The sequence below is a fragment of the Carcharodon carcharias genome, chromosome 5 (assembly GCF_017639515.1).
Source record: "Carcharodon carcharias isolate sCarCar2 chromosome 5, sCarCar2.pri, whole genome shotgun sequence".
Taxonomy (NCBI): Eukaryota; Metazoa; Chordata; class Chondrichthyes; order Lamniformes; family Lamnidae; genus Carcharodon; species Carcharodon carcharias.
Genome location: NC_054471.1, coordinates 132,465,561 through 132,487,241, shown reverse-complemented (window position 1 = coordinate 132,487,241; position 21,681 = coordinate 132,465,561). Strand labels below are relative to the sequence as shown.

General features: G+C 44.6%; 1 protein-coding gene across 1 annotated transcript in view; it reads left to right on the top strand.

The window, feature by feature from the left end:
- The window catches only part of slc35f1 (solute carrier family 35 member F1), a 455,916-nt gene that overhangs the window by 342,669 nt on the left and 91,566 nt on the right, over positions 1-21,681 (top strand). Inside the window, exon 6 of the mRNA XM_041188566.1 lies at positions 15,343-15,395. Within this exon, the coding sequence (XP_041044500.1) occupies positions 15,343-15,395 (53 nt within the window). The remainder of the gene's footprint in view (positions 1-15,342; positions 15,396-21,681) is intronic.

Below are 21,681 nucleotides of genomic sequence, written 5' to 3'. Positions count from 1 at the left end.
ACTTGCTGCTTGCTGCTTTTGATGGAGCATTGAAAGGAATTAGGAAGTAAAGGTAATCATGCAGCTCCAAGTTTCTTTAAGGTTGAGCTAACCAATGCCACAGATCCTTCGCAAATGGTGCTGATTTCAAACATAGGCCAAATGACCAGATGTCTCTGCTGACAGGCCTGCTGAAAATCTGTAGCCAACTGTATCCGAAATGAATGGTGAAAGTCATTCCTTCAATGCTCACTGCAAAATCTTGGTCAATAAGAGCAACAAGATTGATGAGATGATGTCGATTGCCGCTGGCATACTCTGTAGTCCTACCTCTCATGGCTCAAAAGAATTGCATGCCAATGAAATGCTGGCAGAGCTGGTCCTTAAGAATTTTCCAAGCTGCATCATGAACTGAAGCATTTAAAACATGCACTGTTAGTCCTGGTGACATATGCCTTCTTGCAAAGTGACCAATTTGAAGTGTATTCGGAAGCTTCTAATCAGGTTTGTTGGCATTGCAGACAAGTGACTAGTCAACATTCCATTTCTCCTATTGATTCTCTCTCCCACACTCCCCCCAACTAGTTGTATTCAAGAACAAATTCAGAGATTGAAAACAGCGCGAGAGGACAGTGAGTCAGGAGATTGAAAACAGCGCGAGAGGAGAGGTGATTGGGAGATTGAAAACAGCGCGAGAGGAGAGGTGATTGGGAGATTGAAAACAGCGCGAGAAGAGAGTCAGTCGGGAGGTTGAAAACAGCACGTGAGAGGAATCAGTCTGGAGATTGAAAACTGCGCGAGAGGAGAGGTGATTGGGAGATTGAAAATAAAAGGAGGGGAAGCTGAAGAGGAGTGGCCAGTGTGTGAGCAGCCAGTGTGTGAGTGGCCCAGTGAAGGAGTGGAGCTTTGAGGCTTTGGCTCGAGAGGCTTCGGCAAGCAGAGGCTGAGGACAAGCTTGCTCCCAGTGAGGTAAGGCAAGGTAAGTTATTAGTAGGTAATGGAGGCAGCAGTTAGGACAGTTGACTGCTCCAAATGCAGCATGTGGGAAGTCTGGGACAGCACACTTGTCCCTGATGACTACACCTGCAAAAGATGCATCCAGCTACAGCTCCTGACAAACCGAATTAGGGAACTGGAGCTGGAGCTGGATGAACTTCGGATCATACGGGAGGCAGAGGCAGTAATAGACAGGAGTTTCAGGGAGACAGTCACTCCTAAAAGTCAGGAGGCAGGTAACTGGGTGACTGTCAGGAGAGGGAAGGGGAATAAACAGAAAGAGCAGAGCACCCCTGTGGCAGTTCCCATCAACAATAGGTATACCGTTTTGGATACTGTTGGTGGGGACGACCTACCAGGGACAAGTTGTAGTGGTCGCATCTCTGGCACCGAGACTGGACCCTCAGCTCAGAAAGGAAGGAGGGAAAAGAGGAGAGCAGTAGTGATAGGGGATTCGATAGTTAGGGGGTCCATAAGAGGTTCTGTGGGAGAAATCAAGAATCCCGGATGGTCTGTTGCCTCCCTGGTGACAGGGTCCGCGATATCTCGGATCGAGTTCTCAGTATTCTCAGGAGGGAGGGTGAGCAGCCAGATGTTGTGGTCTTTGTAGGGACCAATGACATGGATAGGAAGGAGGAGGAGGTCCTGCAAAGAGAGTTTAAGGAGTTAGGTGCAAAGTTGAAGGACAGGACCTCCAGGGTTGCGATCTCAGCAGTGCTACCCGTGCCACATGCTAGTGAGGTTAGAAATAGGAAGATAATGCAGCTAAATACGTGGCTAAGGAGATGGTGCAGGAGGGAGGGCTTCATGTTTCCGGACAATTGGGCTCTGTTCCAGGGAAGATGGGACCTGTTCAGATGGGACAGTTTGCACCTGAACTGGAGGGGGACTAACATCCTTGCAGGGAGGTTTGCTACTGCTGCTCCAGGGGGGTTTAAACTAGATTTGCAGGGGGAGGGGAACCAGAGTGTTAGAGCAGATAGTGAGGTGGAGGAGGATAAAGGTCAAGTGAGGAATGCGTGTAAAGACAGAAATCAAAGGTTTGTACGTGACAGAAATGTTCTCAGGTGCATTTATTTCAATGCAAGGAGTATTGTCGAAAAGGCAGATGAGCTTAGGGCATGGATTGGCACGTGGGATTACGACATTATTGCTATTAGTGAGACTTGGTTGCAGGAGGGGCAGGACTGGCAGCTCAATGTTCTGGGGTTCCATTGTTTCAGACGTGATAGAAGGGGAGGGATGAAAGGGGGAGGAGTGGCATTACTAGTCAGGGAAAATATCACAGCTGTGCATAGACAGGACTGCCCGGAGGGCTCGTCTACAGAGGCCATATGGGTGGAGCTGAGGAACGGGAAAGGTGTGACCACACTAATAGGGTTGTATTATAGACCACCCAATAGTCAAAGAGATTTGGAGGAGCAAACCTGTAGAGACTTAGCAGACTAATGTAAGAAACAGAAAGTAGTGATAGTAGGAGATTTTAACTTTCCACATATTGACTGGGACTCTCATATGTAAAAGGGCTGGATGGCTTGGAGTTTGTCAAATGTGTTCAGGAAAGTTTTCTAAATCAATATATAGAGGTACCAACGAGAGAGGATGCAATACTTGATCTGTTTGGGAACCAGACAGGTCAGGTGACAGAAGTATGTGTAGGCGAACATTTTGGGTCCAGTGACCACAATGTCATTAGTTTTAAGTTAATTATGGATAAGGATAGGTCTGGTCCTCGAGTTGAGATTCTAAATTGGAGAAAGGCCAATTTTGTGGAAATGAGAAAGGATCTAGGAAGAGTGGATTGGGATAAGTTGTTTTCTGGCAAGGATGTGTTCAGTAAGTGGAAGGCATTCAAAGGCGAAATTTTGAGAGTGCAGAGTTTGCATGTTCCTGTCAGAATTAAAGGCGAAGTTAACAGGCATAGGGAACCTTGGTTTTCAAGGGATATTGGTGATCTGGTTAAGGAGAAGAGAGAGGCGTATAGCAGGTATAGGCAACAAGGAGCAAATGAGGTACTTGTAGCATATAGACAATGTAAGAAAATACTAAAGAAGGAAATCAGGAAGGCAAAAAGAAGACATGAGGTTGTTTTGGCAGATAATGTGAAGGTAAACCCAAAGGGTTTCTACAAGGAAATTAAGAGAAAAGGATAGTAAGGGACACAATTGGTCCCCTTGAAGATCAGAGTGGTTATCTATGTGTGGAGTCTCATGAGATGGGGGAGATCTTAAACAGTTTTTTTTGCATCAATATTTACTCAGGAAACTGGCAGAGTGTATAAGGAAGGAAGGGAAACAAGCAGTAGTGTCATGGAACATATAGAGATTAAAGAGGAGGAGGTGCTTGCTGCCTTACAGCAAATAAAGGTAGATAAATCCCCCGGGCCTGACATGATATTCCCTCAGACCTTGAGGGAGACTAGTGTAGAATTTGCAGGGGCCCTGGCAGAAATATTTAAAATGTCCTTAGCCACGAGTGTGGTGCCAGAAGATTGGAGGGTAGCTCATGTTGTTTAAAAAAGGCTCCAAAAGTAAACCAGGTAATTACAGGCCAGTGAGCCTGATGTCAGTAGTAGGTAAATTATTGGAAGGTGTTCTGAGAGATCGGATATACAATTATTTGGAAAGACAAGGGCTGATAGCATGGCTTTGTGCGTGGTAGGTCGTGTTTAACGAACCTTGTAGAATTTTTCGAGGAGGTTACCAAGAAAGTAGATGAAGGAAAGGCTGTGGATGTTGTCTACATGGACTTTAGTAAGGCCTTTGACAGGGTCCCACATGGGAGGTTAGTTCAGAAGGTTCAGACACTTGGTATCCATGGAGAGGTTGTAAACTGGATTCGAAATTGGCTGTGTGGGAGAAGACAGAGAGCAGTAGTGGATGATTGCTTCTCAGACTGGAGGCCTGTGACTAGTGGTGTGCCTCAGGGATCTGTACTGGGACCATTGTTGTTTGTTGTCTATATCAATGATCTGGATGATAATGTGGTGAATTGGATCAGCAAGTTTGCTGATGACACTAAGATTGGAGGCGTTATGGACAGCGAGGAAGGCTTTCAAAGCTTGCAGAGGGATCTGGACCAACTGGAAAAATGGGCCAGAAAATGGCAGATGGAATTTAATGCAGAAAAGTGTGAGGTGTTGCATTTTGGAAGGACAAACCAAGGTAGGACATACACAGTAAATGGTCGGGCACTGAGGAGTGCGGAGGAACAAAGGGATCTGGGAGTTCAGATACGTAATTCCCTGAAAGTGGCGTCACTGGTAGACAGGGTTGTAAAGAAAACTTTTGGCATACTGGCCTTCATAAATCAAAGTATTGAGCATAGGATAAAAACAAAAAAACTGTGGATGCTGGAAATCCAAAACAAAAACAGAATTACCTGGAAAAACTCAGCAGGTCTGACAGCATCGGCGGAGAAGAAAAAAGTTGACGTTTTGAGTCCTCATGACCCTTCGACAGAACTTGAGTGAGTCCAAGAAAGGGGTGAAATATAAGCTGGTTTAAGGTGTGTGGGGGGGGGGGGTTTGGGTGGAGGGAGAGAGAGAGAAGTGGAGGGGGTTCACCAACCCCTTCCACTTGACTCTCTCTCCCCCCACCCAAACCACCCCCCCCACACACACTTTAAACCAGCTTATATTTCACCCCTTTCTTGGACTCACTCAAGTTCTGTCGAAGAGTCATGAGGACTCAAAACGTCAACTGTTTTCTTCTCTGCCGATGCTGCCAGACCTGCTAAGTTTTTCCAGGTAATTCTGTTTTTGTATTGAGTATAGGAGTTGGGATGTTATGGTGAGGTTGTATAAGACATTGGTGAGGCCAACTTTGGAGTATTGTGTGCAGTTCTGGTCACCTAACTACAGGAAGGATATCAATAAGATTGAAAGAGTGCAGAGAAGATTTACTAGGATGTTGCCAGGTCTTCAGGAGTTGAGTTACAGGGAAAGGTTAAACGTGTTAGGACTTTATTCCTTGGAGCGTAGAAGTATGAGGGGAGATTTGATAGAAGTTTACAAAATTAGGAGGGGTATAGACAGAGTAAATGCAAGTAGGCTCTTTCCACTTAGATTAGGAGAGATAAACACGAGAGGACATGGCTTTAGGGTGAAAGGGGAAAGGTTTAGGGGGAACATTAGGGGGAACTTCTTCACTCAGAGAGTGGTGGGAGTGTGGAACGAGCTGCCATCTGACATGATAAATGCGGGCTCACTCTTAAGTTTTAAGAATAAATTGAATAGATACATGGATGGGAGAGGTCTGGAGGGTTATGGACTGGGTGCAGGTCAATGGGACTAGCGGAATAATATTTCGGCACAGAGTAGAAGGGTTGAATAGCGTGTTTTTCTGTGCTGTAGGGTTCTATGGTTCTAAGTTCCAATACTGGTGCAGGAAACCGCCAAATATGTGTATATTGCATGATCCTGGAAGTCATCTGGAGGTAGGCTCATAGGTCACCAGTGAAGCATAAATCCAACTCCACCAAAATCAGTGCAGAGTGAGCTCACAGTTATTTTGGCCTTGTGATTTGTTCCGTACTTTACAACAATGACAACACTTCAAAAGTACCTCATTTGCTGTAAAGTGCTTTGGGACATTCTGAGGTTGTGAAAGGTACTGTAGAAATGCCAGTCCTTTTTTTCTTTACCTAGAACCACAAACAACACGAAGATTGCCTGATTAGCAAAGCAGCCACTGCATGAGAACATTTTATTTGGATAACTTAATGAATTAATTATTTATAATTTGTTATTTTTAGGTAGTGTGTGGGTGGGGGGGTGGGGGGGGAGCTTTTACTGCGTGAGCATTCAAGCATAATTCTGAACCACTCTTTTAGTAACTAGCTTTACAGATGTTAATTCAGCTCCTAATCTTATGTTATTAACTATCTCAGTTCTATGGTCTGGAACTTCCCTCTAAATGTCTTCACCTTTACTTCCCTGCCTGCCTTTAAAAGTATCTATACATTATGGATCACTCCCCTTAATTTTACAACCTCGTGTCATCTCTGCTATGATGTACATACACCGCAGAAAGATTTAGGCCACAAAATTGGGCTTCACAGCACCTGTAATTTCAGTGGTATGGGTGTAATTTACCAAAATGGTGTCCGCACACATGCGCATTGTTCTGGAGTACGGCATCTTGGTGAGGACATTAATGCAGGCGTTGCGAGCATGTACCGGCAATATTCAGACAGATAGGTTGTGATGTCAGTCAGTGTGTATTACTGATTGGACTTGAGTGTTGCCACTCTTGACATCTGTAGGGAGCGGTTCCCGCAGCTGGAGAAAGTTTTGATTGTGACTGCATGGCCTCTAGCCACATCACTTGCTCTCAGTCTTGGTTTCAAGAGTTGCAACTCCCCTTAGGCTACAGCATGAGAAGGAGATGGAGCAGAAACAGCAAAGAAGTCGAGCTGTTCACAAAAAGAGGAGGAGGAGGAGAGAAAGCACTCAGTCAGAGGCTTTACCTACCTAGGGTCTTCGGGACCGCTTCTCACACCTTCACCTAAGCAAGGAGCAGTGCATGAGTAGTTTGTGAAGGAGCAATGCGTGAGTACTTTATGAAGGAGATGCTTAGAGAACTCTGCCATCTCTTGGAAACAGACCTACAGCCTCAGAATAGGATGAGGATGAGGACCATGACGGTGACTGTTGCCTTGAATTTCTTTGCATTAGGATCCTTCCAGGCTGGAGCAGTGACATATCTAGCATCTCTGTTTGCTGTCTATTGCTGCATCATAGAGGTGACAGACCTCATTATGCCAGCAGAGGGGACTTAACTGTGTTTTCTTTAAACAGAAAGAAACAAGAAAAGCCTACTTGTGGCTTTACCAGGATAACAGGCTTCCCACAGTGCAGGGTGACATCGACTGCATAGACCTGACTTTGCGGGTAACACATCTTAATGCTGAGATCTCTCTCAACTGCAAAGGTTACCATTTGATGGATGTGCAGTTGATGTGAGACCATGCTCAGCTTATCATGCAGGTGAATGCCTGTTAACCTTTCTTTCTGCAGCCATGTCAGTCTTCTGCCTGTTAGATGCTGCTGCTGCTTCCAGTTATGTGCAACTTTGTCTTGCAAGAGAGGTTGAAGTATATCAGTGTATCAGTGAGTGTGATGCAATGTATTTGGGGGATGTGACTGTCATGGGTGAATAGCTTGCAGTGTGTCAGGTATGAGATGCAGGTGTGAGACTTGCAGCAGTGCTAAGTATGTGAGTATGAGATTGTGCTACGACGATATGACTCACACTTAATAGAAAATGTTGGTATGTGAATGAGGGGCATTGAGCAGTGTGTGAATATACTGCTTTGTTGTAAGGGTACGGCATTTGAAGATGAATTAATTGACTTGACCACATGCCTAACCTTTTGGCACTTCATTCAGGTCCTTGGGATGATACTGTTCACATTGACCACCATCCCATTCCCTGAACACTTGCCCGGAGGGTTTTCTGGCAGCAGGTTCGCAAAATATTGCATCAGAAAATCGAAGCGCCTTTTCTCATCTTGTTGCAGTATCTTTACTTTTCTGTAGGTCAGATACTCTTCTCCAATGACTTCCAGTATCTGCTGCACCCAGAATGTACCCTGCCTTTAAGAACTGCAGCCTGGATTTTAGTAGCGCTGGCTTTGTTTGGTTGTAGTGCACAGCCATTTCACAGCATGTTTCATCCTAGGCTGGATATCACTATCATTTAAATTAGTAGGCAGCACAAAGTTTACAAACTACCTGCATTACTGAACGGGCGTGAGTTAATCATATATCAGATCTCTGCACCCGTCTAAAGAAGCCATTGAAATTTTAGCCCTAAATGTTAAACGCAATTATTTATGTTTTCCGCAAGGCCCATTGCTGGGACAGAAACTGGAAGGAATAAAATTGATTTCTCTCAGCCGTTCTGGAATTCAACAGTACTAACAGTGATGACTGACAGAGAGACACAAGTTCACTCTAGGAGGCATGGACTTGGTTTTAATCTAAATATAGATTTATACTCAAAAAAGGGCTAAGGGTATTGGCAAGAGCAGTCAATTTAGTTAATTAGTATCATGCAATTCCAGCCATGAGCTGTTAGTTTATTGCATAGTAAAAAGGCTTGTTCTTCTGTATTGAAAATTACAGATTACTTTAAAGGCCTATGACCTAAATTGTACATTTCCCACAAAATGGATTGAATTCCTTCAAATGTAAATTCTATGCAGGCTTAGCATTTTTAGATTTGGCAAAAATATATGCTGGCTAAATATATACTTCAGTCTACGAATGTGCTCCAAGAGAGTAAAATAGCAAGAGGATGAAAAAATGTCATACATTTTGATGATGAAACTTGCTTTTAATATATTCCTAGTCCTATGATTTGGTAATGCCATGTAACATAATTTAACCTGTGTCATTCCATATCAGTTCTAAGGAGAGATTTATGCCCAAAACGTTGAATTCAATTCTTTTCACAGATGCAACCATACCTGCTGAGTGCGATGAATGTTTTCTGTTTTAAATTCAAAATTGTGTGACTTATAATATGACCTTTGGCCATTTAAACCCCTCCCTGCTCCCTCATTCATCTGCAAATCCTGGAAGATTTGCTGTTACATGTGCCTCTGGCCTTCAGCTCAGAATCTGCCTCACTCTGGGATGTTAACTGAGCTGGGATTTAATACAGCTTCCCCTTCCTTGATCTCTCATAAAATAATCCAAAATTATGCAATTGGAAGGCAGTGTTATTCCTCCTGTCATACAGTAAATGAAACATTTCCATTAAAGTAAAGTTACTTAATATAATTATAGATCTTGAATGTTCTTGTGATGAAGCCCTTAGCCTTCAGTTGGCAATTGCCCACAGTGGCATGACTGATAGATGAATCTCACCAAATGAGGCATTACAGGCGCACATCAGTGTTCCATTAGTCTATCGTGTAGCCTTCCTTTGAGTGCTCTTTGAGCAAAATAACAGTTGGGATTGTGGCCTTCGATAAGAAATTAATGCGGGCAGTTCAACAACTTTTTAAAAATATTTTTTCTTCTTCTTTCCCAGCCCTATGGAAGTCATTATTGAATTTGAAGCTTCAGTGATTGAATCACATGATTTGAAATGAAGCGCTGTAATAATGTGATGCAAAATTGAATTATATTCAATTTAATTCTACGACATGAAGCAGGAGAATAAGACAGCCTGTAATATTATAAGACAATGAATGTATATGTATATTATAAATATATAATTAAGTATTTTATAAGTTGTTCTTTGGTAACCCAGATAGTTTCTGTTTCATGTACTGTATTTCAGATGGTGTGTCTGTCTGTATGCATTTGTGTATAAGTGGGAAAGTTGCACTGAAAGCTGTTTATGGTGCATTACTGAATATGCTGCATCGTGTGTCTAAAGTTAGCTGGTAAGGAAAACAGATTAGTTTTACATAGGTATAAGTCAAAGTGCTAAATCAAGAAGAAAAATAACAACAAAAAATATGACTTGTGCCACATTAAAATAATCAGAGACACGTAGTTCTGCTGATCTGCTGCTGGAGAGCCCATACAGAAATTCTGAGTGAAGCTCACTACTCTGCATTGGAAAATGATGGGCTAGAATTTGTTGTGAGCGACATATTAAAGTGGTTGGCTATATTGGTCGCATTAGTAAGTCAGGGGCCTGAATTTTATCTGGCAAGTCCCCACGGTAGAGAGTTAATTTCTCATCTGCCCACAGCAGAATGAGGCCCAGTTAATGTTAATGGCTGGAGCACATTTAAATCGCAGCAGCCAACTTCTCACCCACAATGGCCAGGAGGTCATCAGAAAATCAGGTGTCTGGAGACTCCCCACTGACACAATATAGATAGGGAGAACTTAAGCATTCCTTGTGAAGCCCAGAGGATCAAATTTTAAAAATCCTTGGAAAATATTTTCAACTCATTCAAAATTTTACATACTGGCTATCAAATACAGAAAAAGAAAAGGGACAGAATTTTCCACTTGAGATGCACTGGCTCCCTAATAAAATTCTTAAAGAGATGTGCCACTATCTCCTGTTAGCCTCCATCACTTCTGACATTTTCCGCTGAAAGGACATCAGATGCACAATGAGTGTGTCAAATATGGGCAGATTTTTATAATGAGATGTAAATGGCAGTACTGCATTCTATAATGTATTTCCCATTATGTGTGTCTTTTCAGCACAGGTACTGGAAAGGTGCTGGATAGCCCTGACATCCAGCCTTGCTACGCTGGTGGAGTAAAATTGAATTACTTAACAATTGTCAAAGGTTCTCCCTCATTTTCAGCTGCCCCAGGGGCTGTCAGCTCAATTATGCACTGATAAATCTCAGAAATCAGCTGCTGCTATTCCCTGTTGGCTTTTGCTCAGGCGTGCTCCCTGGCACTGCCCAGAGATTTTGTCTCAAGCATGCTAATTGTTTTTTTTAAATTTGAAATCTTTACTAGAACGCACATGACTATGACAGGGCATGGCCAGCAAAGTCTACAGAAATTCATAATGGCTTATTTTAACCAACCTGCCTGGTGGAAAACAGGCAAAATCAGATTAAGTGCCCAATTTACACTCTGTTTAATCTCCATGGAGAAGGAAAAGTTGAGAGGAGATGTGATAAAAGTTTTCAAAATCATGAGGTGTCTAGACAGAGTAGACAGGGAGAATCTAATTCCATTAATAGAAGAGTCAAGAACCAGAGGACACCAATGAAGGTGATTGACAAGAGAACCAAAAGAAACCTGAGGATTTTTTTAATCTAATGGTTATCTATGATCTGGAATGCGCTGCCTGAGTGTGTTGTGGAGGCAGTTTCAATTGTGTCTTTCTAAAGGGGATTGGGTCAACATCTGAGAAGAGAAAACTTGCAGGACTACGGGAAAGGGCAGCGGAGTGGGACTAGGTGAGCTGCTATTGCAGAGATCTGAAACACGCGTGACTGAAACCATTTTATGATTCTAATTGATACTTCCTCTTGTTTACTTCCTTTTTTGCAGTCTGCCTCAGTGGGGATTCTTCAGTCTGACTGGTTGAAGAACCTCACTGCTATATTTGAACTGCTCATGAATTGAGACAAATCCTCTGTAGGGTGCCCTGAATTCAAAAAGACACCAGATGAATAGGAGTCTCCCCTAACAAGCCTGCTAAAAGTCTTTGTGGAATTGTATGCAAGGTGAATGGTCATTCCTTTGTCACTCACAATAAATTGCGACCCATCATTTTCCAATGCAGTATGGTGAGCTTCACCTAGAATTTCTGTGTGGACTTTCCAGCAACAGATCAGCAGAGCCCCTGGTGAAATGCTATAACTTCCTTACACAAAATAAAAGCCCAGTAGTGGTTCTTACAGGGCAGGGTTTTACATCGGCAAGTGGGAGCGGGGCCCACTCGCTGACGAGTAGTGACATCGGGCGGAACTCCCGATGTCACCGCACCCCATTTAAATTTTCAGGTAGGCGGGGGCGCAGCAAAATCAGCTGCGTGGCCACTGACCTGTCAATGGCCAATTAAGGCCATTGACAGATCAATTAAAGTAATTGCGCACCCACATGCGCCCGCCCATCAGCTTCCCCCAAAACAGGGGGGAAATTCTGTCCACAATCTCCTGTTAAAATTACAACCAAAGGTTGGAAGGTACCAATAGAAATTTAGGTCCCTGATTACTTCCACCATTTGTCTGCACATTGAATTTTTTTCGCTCACTGGCAGTTCTTCATTTATGGCTTGAAATTTGTGGAAGGATGACTTCCCTTCTAATTGAGGTGTGTTAATATCTATCACCTTTATCCTTTTGGCCTTTTCATTCCTGCATTTATGCAGCTAGTTATGCAGTGGATGACCAGCACCAGATCATATGAAGACATATATTGCATTTTGTGAAACGTGGGGAATACTAATGTTCCTTTCGTGATCATTGAGGACTTAAGGGAAATGAAATATCATTTAGTAACTCGATTAGACATTGTACCGAGCAACAATGGAATTAAGAGGGGAAGATAAAATTAAATTTTCAGTGCAAAAAAGGCAGATTAACAGTAATTATGGGCAGAATATTACTGGGGGTGGGGGGGGTGGAATGGGGGCCCGACAGCACAGTCAGCGTAGAGCTGACCCATTCCACGCCAGCTTGCCCCGCAGCCATAACGCATTGTGGGTGGGCTAAATAGGTGCAGTGTAGGACTTCCGCCCCTCACTGGGGAGTTTGTCCTGCCCTCTGGAGCTGCCGGCCCATCACAGAATCGCAGAGTACAGAAGAGGCCCTTCAGCCCTTTGAGTCTGCACCGACACATGTGAACCACCTGACCTACCTACCTAATCCCATTTACCAGCACTTGGCCCATAGCCATGAATGTTATGATGTGCCAAGTGCTCACCCAGGTACTTTTTAAAGGATGTGAGGCAACCCGCCTCCACCACCCTCCCAGGCAGTGCATTCCAGACTATCACCACCGCCTGGGTAAAAAGGTTTTTCCTCCCATCCCCCTAAACATCCTGCCCCTCACCTTGAACTTATGTCCCCTCGTGACTGACCCTTCAACTAAGGGGAACGGCTGCTCCCTAACCACCCTGTCCATGCCCCTCATAATCTTATACACCTCAATCAGGTCGCCCCTCAGTCCTCTCTGCTTCAATGAAAACAACCCAAGTCTATCCAACCTCTCTTCACAACTTAAATGTTTCATCCCAGACAACGTCCTGGTGAATCTCCTCTGCACCCCCTCCAGTGCAATCACATCCTTCCTATAATGTGGTGACCAGAACGGTATACAGTACTCCAGCTGTGGCCTCACCAAGGTTCTATACAACTCCAGCATGACCTCCCTACTTTCGTAATCGATGCCTCAATTGATAAAGGCAAGTGACCCATATGCCTTTTTCACCACCCCACTAACATGCCCCTCCACCTTCAGAGATCTATGGACACACACACTAAGGTCCCTTTGTTCCTCAGAACTTCCTATTGTCATGCCATTCATTGAATACTTCTTTGTTGAATTGGCCGGCACCAAGAGCGCATTAGTGGGCACTGCCAGGACTGCAGCCAAGAAGAAGAAGAAGGCCCTATGGATTCTGGAGACAGGTAAGTCCGGGGTCCTGTGTAAGGGGGTTTTGGGCAGGTTAGGGAGGGGCAGTGGAGGTGATGTGTTTAATGCAGTAGGGGGTAGGAAGAAAGGGGCTTCCCCCTCATCTGCAAAGGGCAGCCCCCCTTCCTTCCTGCCCTTCTAAAAATTAAAAGATATAGGACTGCCCACTCCCACCCGACTACCCACGTCAACTGTTTTATGACATGGGCAGCATGTTATCAGCGTCAATTGGCTTGTTAAAAAGCCCAGTTGACCCTTGATTATCTATTAAAAAATGGCAGGCGGGCTCCCGATTTTGGCATATTATGAGGGTGAGCTCAGCGGTGGGTGAGAAGGTGGAGGGGTGGGCACCCGCTCTATTTTTCGCACCCCCCCCCCCCAACCGAAAACACATCCAGCAAAGGCATGTAGAATGCAGCCCTATGATTCATGATGTTGTTAAAAATTCATTCACAACGAGATGTACCAGCCCTAACTTTTTCAGCCATATCTAGTGGGTAAGTACCACAACCTCATGCCCTTACATGGAATTCAATGCCATGTATTTCAGTGTGGTGCTGTTATAGGGTAATTCAGGGTAATTCAGACTACAGTTTTTAGGTTTCCACATTTAATGATGAGTGTGTATATTCTGGAAATTGCTGTCCATAGTAAGTGAACACTGTTAGCCTCCCTAGAAGGAAAAGCTGTTCGGACCAGTATTCTTATTTCCCAGTTTTTACTGTTTTTTCCCTCCTGAGTCACCATTATTCTCAATGCAAAACCCAGGCTATATGTTCAAACAATTGTGAGTAAAATCAAACTGTCACTATAAATATGTAAGGTATAATGCTTACTGTAGTTTTCTGGAGCTGGATTAAGCATTTTTTGGATGAAATTGAAATTCCAGATATGAGTTTATAGAAAAGTAAATATTACAACCTAATCAAAGGTAAGATGATTTCAGAATGTAACTGAAATAGTCTCATGAACATGAGGATTAGATTACAGCTTTCAGTTTACTTCCTGTGATTAAATTTTTGAAGTTAACTTCCCCACACACCTCTCCCAAATATTTTTGAACACGATCACTTTTTTTTTGTCATTTCAGAAGCTCCATTTTAGAGCTATATGGTATTAGCAGGAAGTTACCTCCCTGTAGGGATATATTCACTGTACATTTATCAGAAAATTTTTTGTAGTATGCATGGTCATGCAATGTACCTTACACAATATACAAAGGCCGAGATTCTAACAGGTCATCAGGCTGTAGTCCACTGGTTGGAGAACCAATGGGGAACCATCAGTTCCGTGGAGAAGCCCAACATAATCAAACGCCTTTCAGGCACCTAAGTGTTACTGTTGGGGCTTACCCGTGATTGAGCTCCCTGGTGGCAGACGTCCCTCCCACTGAGAGCTGCCAGCTAATCAGAGGCTGGCAGCTCCTCACACTGTCAATGCCAGAGGGAGCAGTGATTGCTGGCAGCAATGCACTCACCAGTGGCCCAGGATCATTGTGAGAGCCCAGGCCCCAGGTGAATGAGGGTGGGATGGGGATCACGGGGTTGGTGATGTGGGAGAGAGGGGGCTAGGGGCATCGACAGGGGTGTGGCTTTCAGAGGCCATACACCTGCCAGATGCCAGGTCCCTCTATCAGGTACAGAATGCCTGATAATGAGGACCCCCCCCTCCTCTAGTAGGCCGCTGGCAAACCCAACAGGGTTTGCTGGACGTCCTTCCTAGGGTATGGGAAAATCGCCATTTAACCCCTGAGCCACCACTGAATTCCGGTGAGCTCAGGGATAATGGGTGTCAATTGGTTTATTAATGGGCCTAATTGACATACCGTCGCTAGCAACTGGGAATCCCACATCACCCCTTCCACCCTCTGACTTAATTGAGGGAGGTTTTGCTGCTGCCAGGAGACAATGTGGGTCCTTTCCCATGACTAAGCAGGCCCGGCTGACATGTTTCCCACTGCAACAAGCTGCATAAAATCCAGTCCAATATAACAAATTTACTTATGAAAGATTAAGTGTGTTCTGGGTGTTTGCATAATTAATTCTGAAGCAATCCTACTACCTGAAGCACTGGAATTTCATACTTGTTAAATGATGGATAATATGTCGGTTGTTGCTTAATTACCACAGATTCTGATGTTCAATGACCTCACTGTATAATTACCTAAGCATTGCTTAGGAACCCTTTGTTGCATATTTATGCTTGTGAATTACTTTTCCAGGGGCAGGTATGCACCAATTAAGTAGAGTGGAAAAACATGAATCATTTGAACTTTACTTTTATTACAGGGCTATAATGGAACATAAGGAACTGTTAAAGGTACCATGGGACTGGCAGATAGGTGAGAATTTTTTTTTCATATGCTGTTATCCAGGAGTAGTAATTCATTTGGTTTTGGCTAGGGATCCCAATCTTGAAGATTGAATAACATTAAGGGTTTCAGGGTTGTAGGATGTGATTAGAATTGCACCATTCCTGTCCTTCTGCTTTCCCCTTCCATTCCTTGCAAACCGATAATTAATGTACATGTATGATGAGCTGGCACACATACTATCCTTTCCAATAGGGCTTACTGCAGTCCACTCAAACCTACATGTTGAACATGACTCTGTAAAAACCTCAGTATCTGAGCTGGTGGCTGCGAGTGTTAGATCAAGTGACAATGCTTCTTCAGCTGTGATGTGGTATTGCTCTGTTGTCTACCTGAGGCTGTTGTGGCACGGCAGGTAATGGCTTTTGGGTATCTGAAAGCAAAAAAAAAAAATCAGAAGGAGAGTGTTGGGGTGATGAAAGGGAGGCAGGATAGAAAGCAAGAGCTCCATGATCCCATCATTGCAGCTTGTTCCTCATGCCAGATATGAGAATGAGGGTGGTGGGAGTTGAGAAGGGGCATAAGACAGTGACATGCTGTCACCCTGAATGTTCTCAGTGATACTGATTGCAGCTTCCTCTGCCATAGCTGTATCTATGATACTGAGAATCATCTACTCCGTAGAGCTCAGGAGATGCAGGTGTTCTTCTCCCCCACCACTTCTGTTGTGCTTTTTTTCTTTATTCTTTCCTGGGATGTGTGGATGTCACTGACAAAGTCAGCATTTCTTGCCCATCCTAATTGCCCATGAACTAAGTAGCTTGCTAGGCCATTTCAGAGGGCAGTTAAGAGTCAGCCAAATTGCTGTGGGCCTGGAGTCACATGTAGGCCAGACCAGGTAAGGACAGCAGATTTCCTTCCCTAAAAGACATCGGTGAATCAGAGGGGTTAGTTTCAAGGTACTATTACTGAAACTAGTTTTATATTCCAGATTTTTTTATTAATTAATTGAATTTAAATTCCACCAGCTGCCATAGGATTTGATCCCATGTCCCCTAAAGCATTAGTCTGGGCCTCTGGAATTCTAGTCCAGTGACATCATCACTACTCCACCATCTCAGCTTCATAGCATTGCAAAAAGCATTAACTAAAAAAATGGCACAGGGCGTGCACACCTTATGTAAGAATTTTAATATACCTACTGTTTGATATTGATTGCAGAGAATTACAGTGAAACAGATCACTTAGCCCAAGCTGTTTATCCTCTACCCAAGCTGAAGTCCTCATAGCCTAAGCCCATCCTGTGTTTATATCTTTTTCTCCTCCTTTCCCTCATTCACCTATCTATCAAACATTTTCTTTAATATTAACAAAGTCCCTTCTTCAATCATTCACTTCAGTAGTGCATTCCATAGTCATACTAACCTCTGTAAAAATCTTCTTGCTCCTTGTCCTAAATTGCTTAGATATAATCTCTTATCTATCTCCTTATTCTAGACTCCTTAATAACTAGAAACAGTCTAATTCTCTTTTTATATAACTTTATTAATCATCCAATAATCTCCTTTATTCTAATGAAAACAGCCCCTACTTTTGAAGTAGTTTTCATATTTGTATTACCGCATTCCCAGGTAACATTCCAGTGAAAATGTTCTGTACCCTCTCTGTTCCCTTGATGTTTTTCCTATAGTATGGATCCCAAAACTGCACACGGTCTAGCTTTACTCCTGTTTTTTATAGGTGAAGCACAACCAGAGAGTGGGCTACTTACACATAAGGAAGATCTTGGCCAATGTTTGTACCCATCTTGAGTGACACAAACAATAGCCCAGGTCTTCCAGTTTCCAGATCGTCGCAGACTGGACGTGCAACGCAATATGTGCGTCAGGACCCCGCGGAAGACCTGGACAATATTTAGCCTTGGGCTGATATGTAACAGCAGAAGAACATGACAAGTACAATAACCATCTCCAAAAATAGAGAATCTAATCATTGCCCTTTGACATTCAGTGGCATTACCATCACTGAAACCCCCACAATCAACATCCTGGGTTTACCATTGACCAGAAACTGAACTGGACTAGCCATATAAATACTGTGGCTACAAGAGCAGGTAAGAGGCTGGAAATTCTGCGGAGAGTAACTCACCCTCTGACTTCCCAAAGCCTGTCTACTATCTACAAGACACAAGTCAGGAGTGAGGTGGAATACTCTCCGCTTGCTTGGATGAGTGCAGCTCCAACAAAAAGCTCAACAACATCCAGGACAAAGCAACCTACTTTTTTGGCACCCCATCGACACCATAATAAACATGCACTCCCTCCACCACTGATCCACAATGGCAGCAGTGTGTACATCTACAAGATGCATTGCAGCAACTCACCAAGGCTCCTTCTACAGCACCTCCCAAACCCGCGACCTCTACCACCTAGACGGACAAGAGCAGCAGACACATGGGAACAGCACCAGCTGGAAATTCCCCTCCAAGTAACTTACCAGCCTGACTTGAAAATATATCACTGTTCCTTCACTGTTGCTGGGTCAAAATTCTGGGGTAGGATTTTACATCCTGCGGTTGGGCGTGCACCCAACCCGATTGGGCGTAAAATAGTGCGCGATGATGACAGGCATGCGTCCCGACATCATTGCGCACTTACACAATATTTCGACCAGCCGATGCGCACAAGAGTCGGCAGCATGCCCACTGAAATTAAGAGGCCTATTATGGTCATTAATCAATTAATTAAAAGCTAATTTTTGCTGCCCGTCCAATTTTATAGTTGGCGGGCAGGCCAATAGGCCAGGCGGCCTTTGGATTTTTTAGGAAACCTGATCCACAGATGGGATCAGGTTTCCGACATTAATTTTTAAAAAAATGTTGTGACAGCATTTTTACTATGTCCTTGTATATGTGAATGAGTCCTATGTGGGGACATGTTTTTTCACATTCTCAAAATCTTTATTCTTGATTTTACAATTCTTCAGCTCCCTGAGGCAGCTCCTTGAATATCCAGTTGGTCTATGACCACAATCAATGGATTATGCACAAGACTCCCTGGCAGCAGCCATGACACACACACTCTGCATAATTACCAGGTTCCAGACATGTTCAATAGACCTGATGCCCTGGATGGTTAGCTTCTAGGTGACAAGGATTGCCCTTTGAAGAGATGAATCATGACTCCAGTGAGGGCTCTGAGAACAAGTGCAGAGAGAAACTACAATGACAGCCCCGGAACTACTAGCAGACAGTTGGGCTATTGAAGGCGAGGATCAGATGCTTTGACTGATCAGGAGGATCTTTGCAATTGCTCCATCATGAGTGTCATTTATGCTGTGCACTCCATAACTTCACCATTCAGAGAGGGGATGGTCCTTGAGGAAGAGGGGATGCCAGATAGCAGCCATTTATCTCAGGATGAGGTCGAAGATGTGGTGAGTGAACACCCTGACATAGAGGTGCAAGGCCTTGGACATGACCTCATGGACATGGCACAAGGGATGCCTTAAGAAGGCAGAGGTTTGTATTCGAGGCATCGTGGCCCTGCCTCCAAAACTGGAAAGCTATGTATACCTCCCAAAAGGAGTTCACCAGCACATACAGATTGAATGAACATCTGCATGAGGGATTGTAAACATACAGGTTATTGTCAAATTTACAATGATACATCTAATTAACACCCATGTAACCTTCTTGGTGACTATTGTGGAGTTTTCTTAAGTCATTTCCTAGTTCTCCAGTGCAGTGCTTCCCCCGTCACTTGCTGCTGCACTGGAAGGAGGTTGCTGATCTGCTACTCACCTTGCCCTGGATGACTTTGGCAGGTGTCCTCCGTGTGGCTGATGCCCTGAGGGCCCCGCCATGTTAGAAGACTCCTGCAGAGCGGCAGGAGGAGCTTCTGTCACCGTGGCAATGGACAAGGGCTGTGCCAAAGGCAGAGGGGCACACGAGGCTGCCCACATCAGAAGTGCACTTGAGAAGTGCTTCCAGATGGCGGCAGTAGCTGCTCATCTCCGTCACTGGGACTGACTGGTCTTCCCTGCCTTCCTATGAGGTCCCAGAAGCTGGCTCAGTGCCCAGGCTCCCAGTCCCCTTGTCGCCCTGGCTCTGGGCCCCTGAGCTCAGGGCCAGGGCGATGGTGTGCAGTTCAGAGCACATTCCCACAACAGCGTCTACACTGCACTCGGTTTGCCTCTCCAAGACAGTCGCCAGTCTGTCCATGGAGGAAGTGGCGTTCTGAAGAGTGGGTGATTGCAGTGCACATGGCCTGGATGGACACCTTTACAGTCCGGGCCAGAGCACGCAACCGCTCTGGTATATCCGCCAAATCTCCATGCACATCACACTGGACATTCAGCATCTGCCGCTTCACAGACGACTCCAAGGGCTCATCATCCATCTCGGAATCAGTCTCTGGATCACCCAGGTCATTCCTCCGACTGCCCGAGGCCTGTTCCACCACATTCTCCAGCAGCTTCAAGTGCAAATGTGAAGTGCCCTCGCCAGCTTGTGCTTGCCCTCATCCCATCGTGCTAATCTTTGCTTAAGTGCCAGTTTTTGCACTGGTGCTTGGTGCAGGGTTAGGATGGGATTCTGCATCCTCTGAGGGTTCATCTTCATCCTCAGAGGCAATAGTTGGACTGACAGGTCTGCGAGGCTCCGCAGAAGAGATTTCACTTGTGCAGGAGACACAGAAAAAAGGGCGTTAATTGCTATTTGAAAGCTTTCAACTGGTGTGCAAGGTCACCGTGCTCAGCCCCATTAGCAGCATGTGTATTATGAGATATGACACATAGCAACCATTAAATCACACTTGCAGCAACATCACCAGGTTTCCATTAGAAAGCCTTCCTGCCTTTGAGCTCAGAAATGACATATTTACCATTCATGAAAGCATGCCAAACATCAGTACCCCTCCCACTTGCCTTCACCCTCTGCATCCCTTTTTCAGCCCTTTGCATTCTCACCAGACCCATGCCTTCCTCCAATCTCATTTCTGCCAATGGATTGGGTAGATTCTATTGTGGTCAGCAGGAGAACCTCCTCCTCAGGCATAAGAACATAAGAAATAGGAACCGGAGTAGGCCATTCAGCCCCTCGAGCCTGCTCTGCCATACAATAAGATCATGGCTGATCTTCTTATGTTTCAATTTCCACATTCCCATCTAACCCCAATAACCTTTGATTCCCTTGCCTAACAAGAATCTATCTGCCTCTGCCTTAAAAATATTCAATGACCCCATCTCCACCACCTTCTGAGGCAGACTGTCCCAAAGTTGCACAACCCTCTGAGAGAAAGAAATTCCCCTCATCTCTGTCCAAAAAGGGCGACCCCTAAATTCAAAACAGTGCCCCCTCATTCTGGACTCACCCACAGGAGAAAACATCCTTTCGATGTCTACCTTGTCAAGACCGTTCAGGATCTTGTATAATTCAATCAAGTCACGCCTCACTCTTCTAAATTCCAGTGGAAACAAGCCCAGCCTGTCCAACCTTTCCTCATAAGACAACCCACTCATTCCAGGTATCAATCTAGTTAACCCCCTCTGAACCGCCTCCAATACATTTACATCCTTCCTTAAGTAAGGAGACCAAAACTACACAGAGTATCTGAGATACAGTCTCACCACTGCCCTCTATAACTGAAGCATAGGACAGAATTCTCCCTTCGGCAAGCGGGGGCTGGGCCTGCTTGCTGATGTGTAAAATGATGCGCAGTCGCGTCGGGTGGGTGTCTCAACATCACTGCGTGTCATTTAGATTGTCAGTTTGGCGGGAGCACAGCTGACGCGGCTATGCACCTGTCGATCTGTCAAAGGCCTATAAAGGTCATTATTAAACTAATTAAAGTTGTTAAGAATGCTACCCCTCCAACCTTAAGGTTGGCGGGCAGGCAAAGAGCCCAGGTAGCCTTCAGAAAAAACATGAAACCTCATTCACAAGCGGGATGAGGTTTCATGAGGGATTTAAAATTTGTGTTACGTTTTTAATAAAAGTAATTTTAATAAAAGTCACATGAGGGGACATGTCAATAAATTTTTTTCATCATTTATTATCTTTTTAAAAGTAACACTGATCTCCCTGAGGCAGCACTTTGCCTCAGGGAAATCTGTGCGCTTTTTCGTGCGCATGCACGAAGGAGTGCACTCCCAGCTCAGGGAATCCCCTCCGCCCACACAGAGAGCACATAGCGCTTCCTGGCACACGTCACGTCAATTAAGGCCTGCCCACGTAAAATGGCGGTGCGCCCCCAATTGGGGGCGCTGATCGGAAACCCGCTCGCTCACACCCACTGCTGCACAACCCCCCAACAGG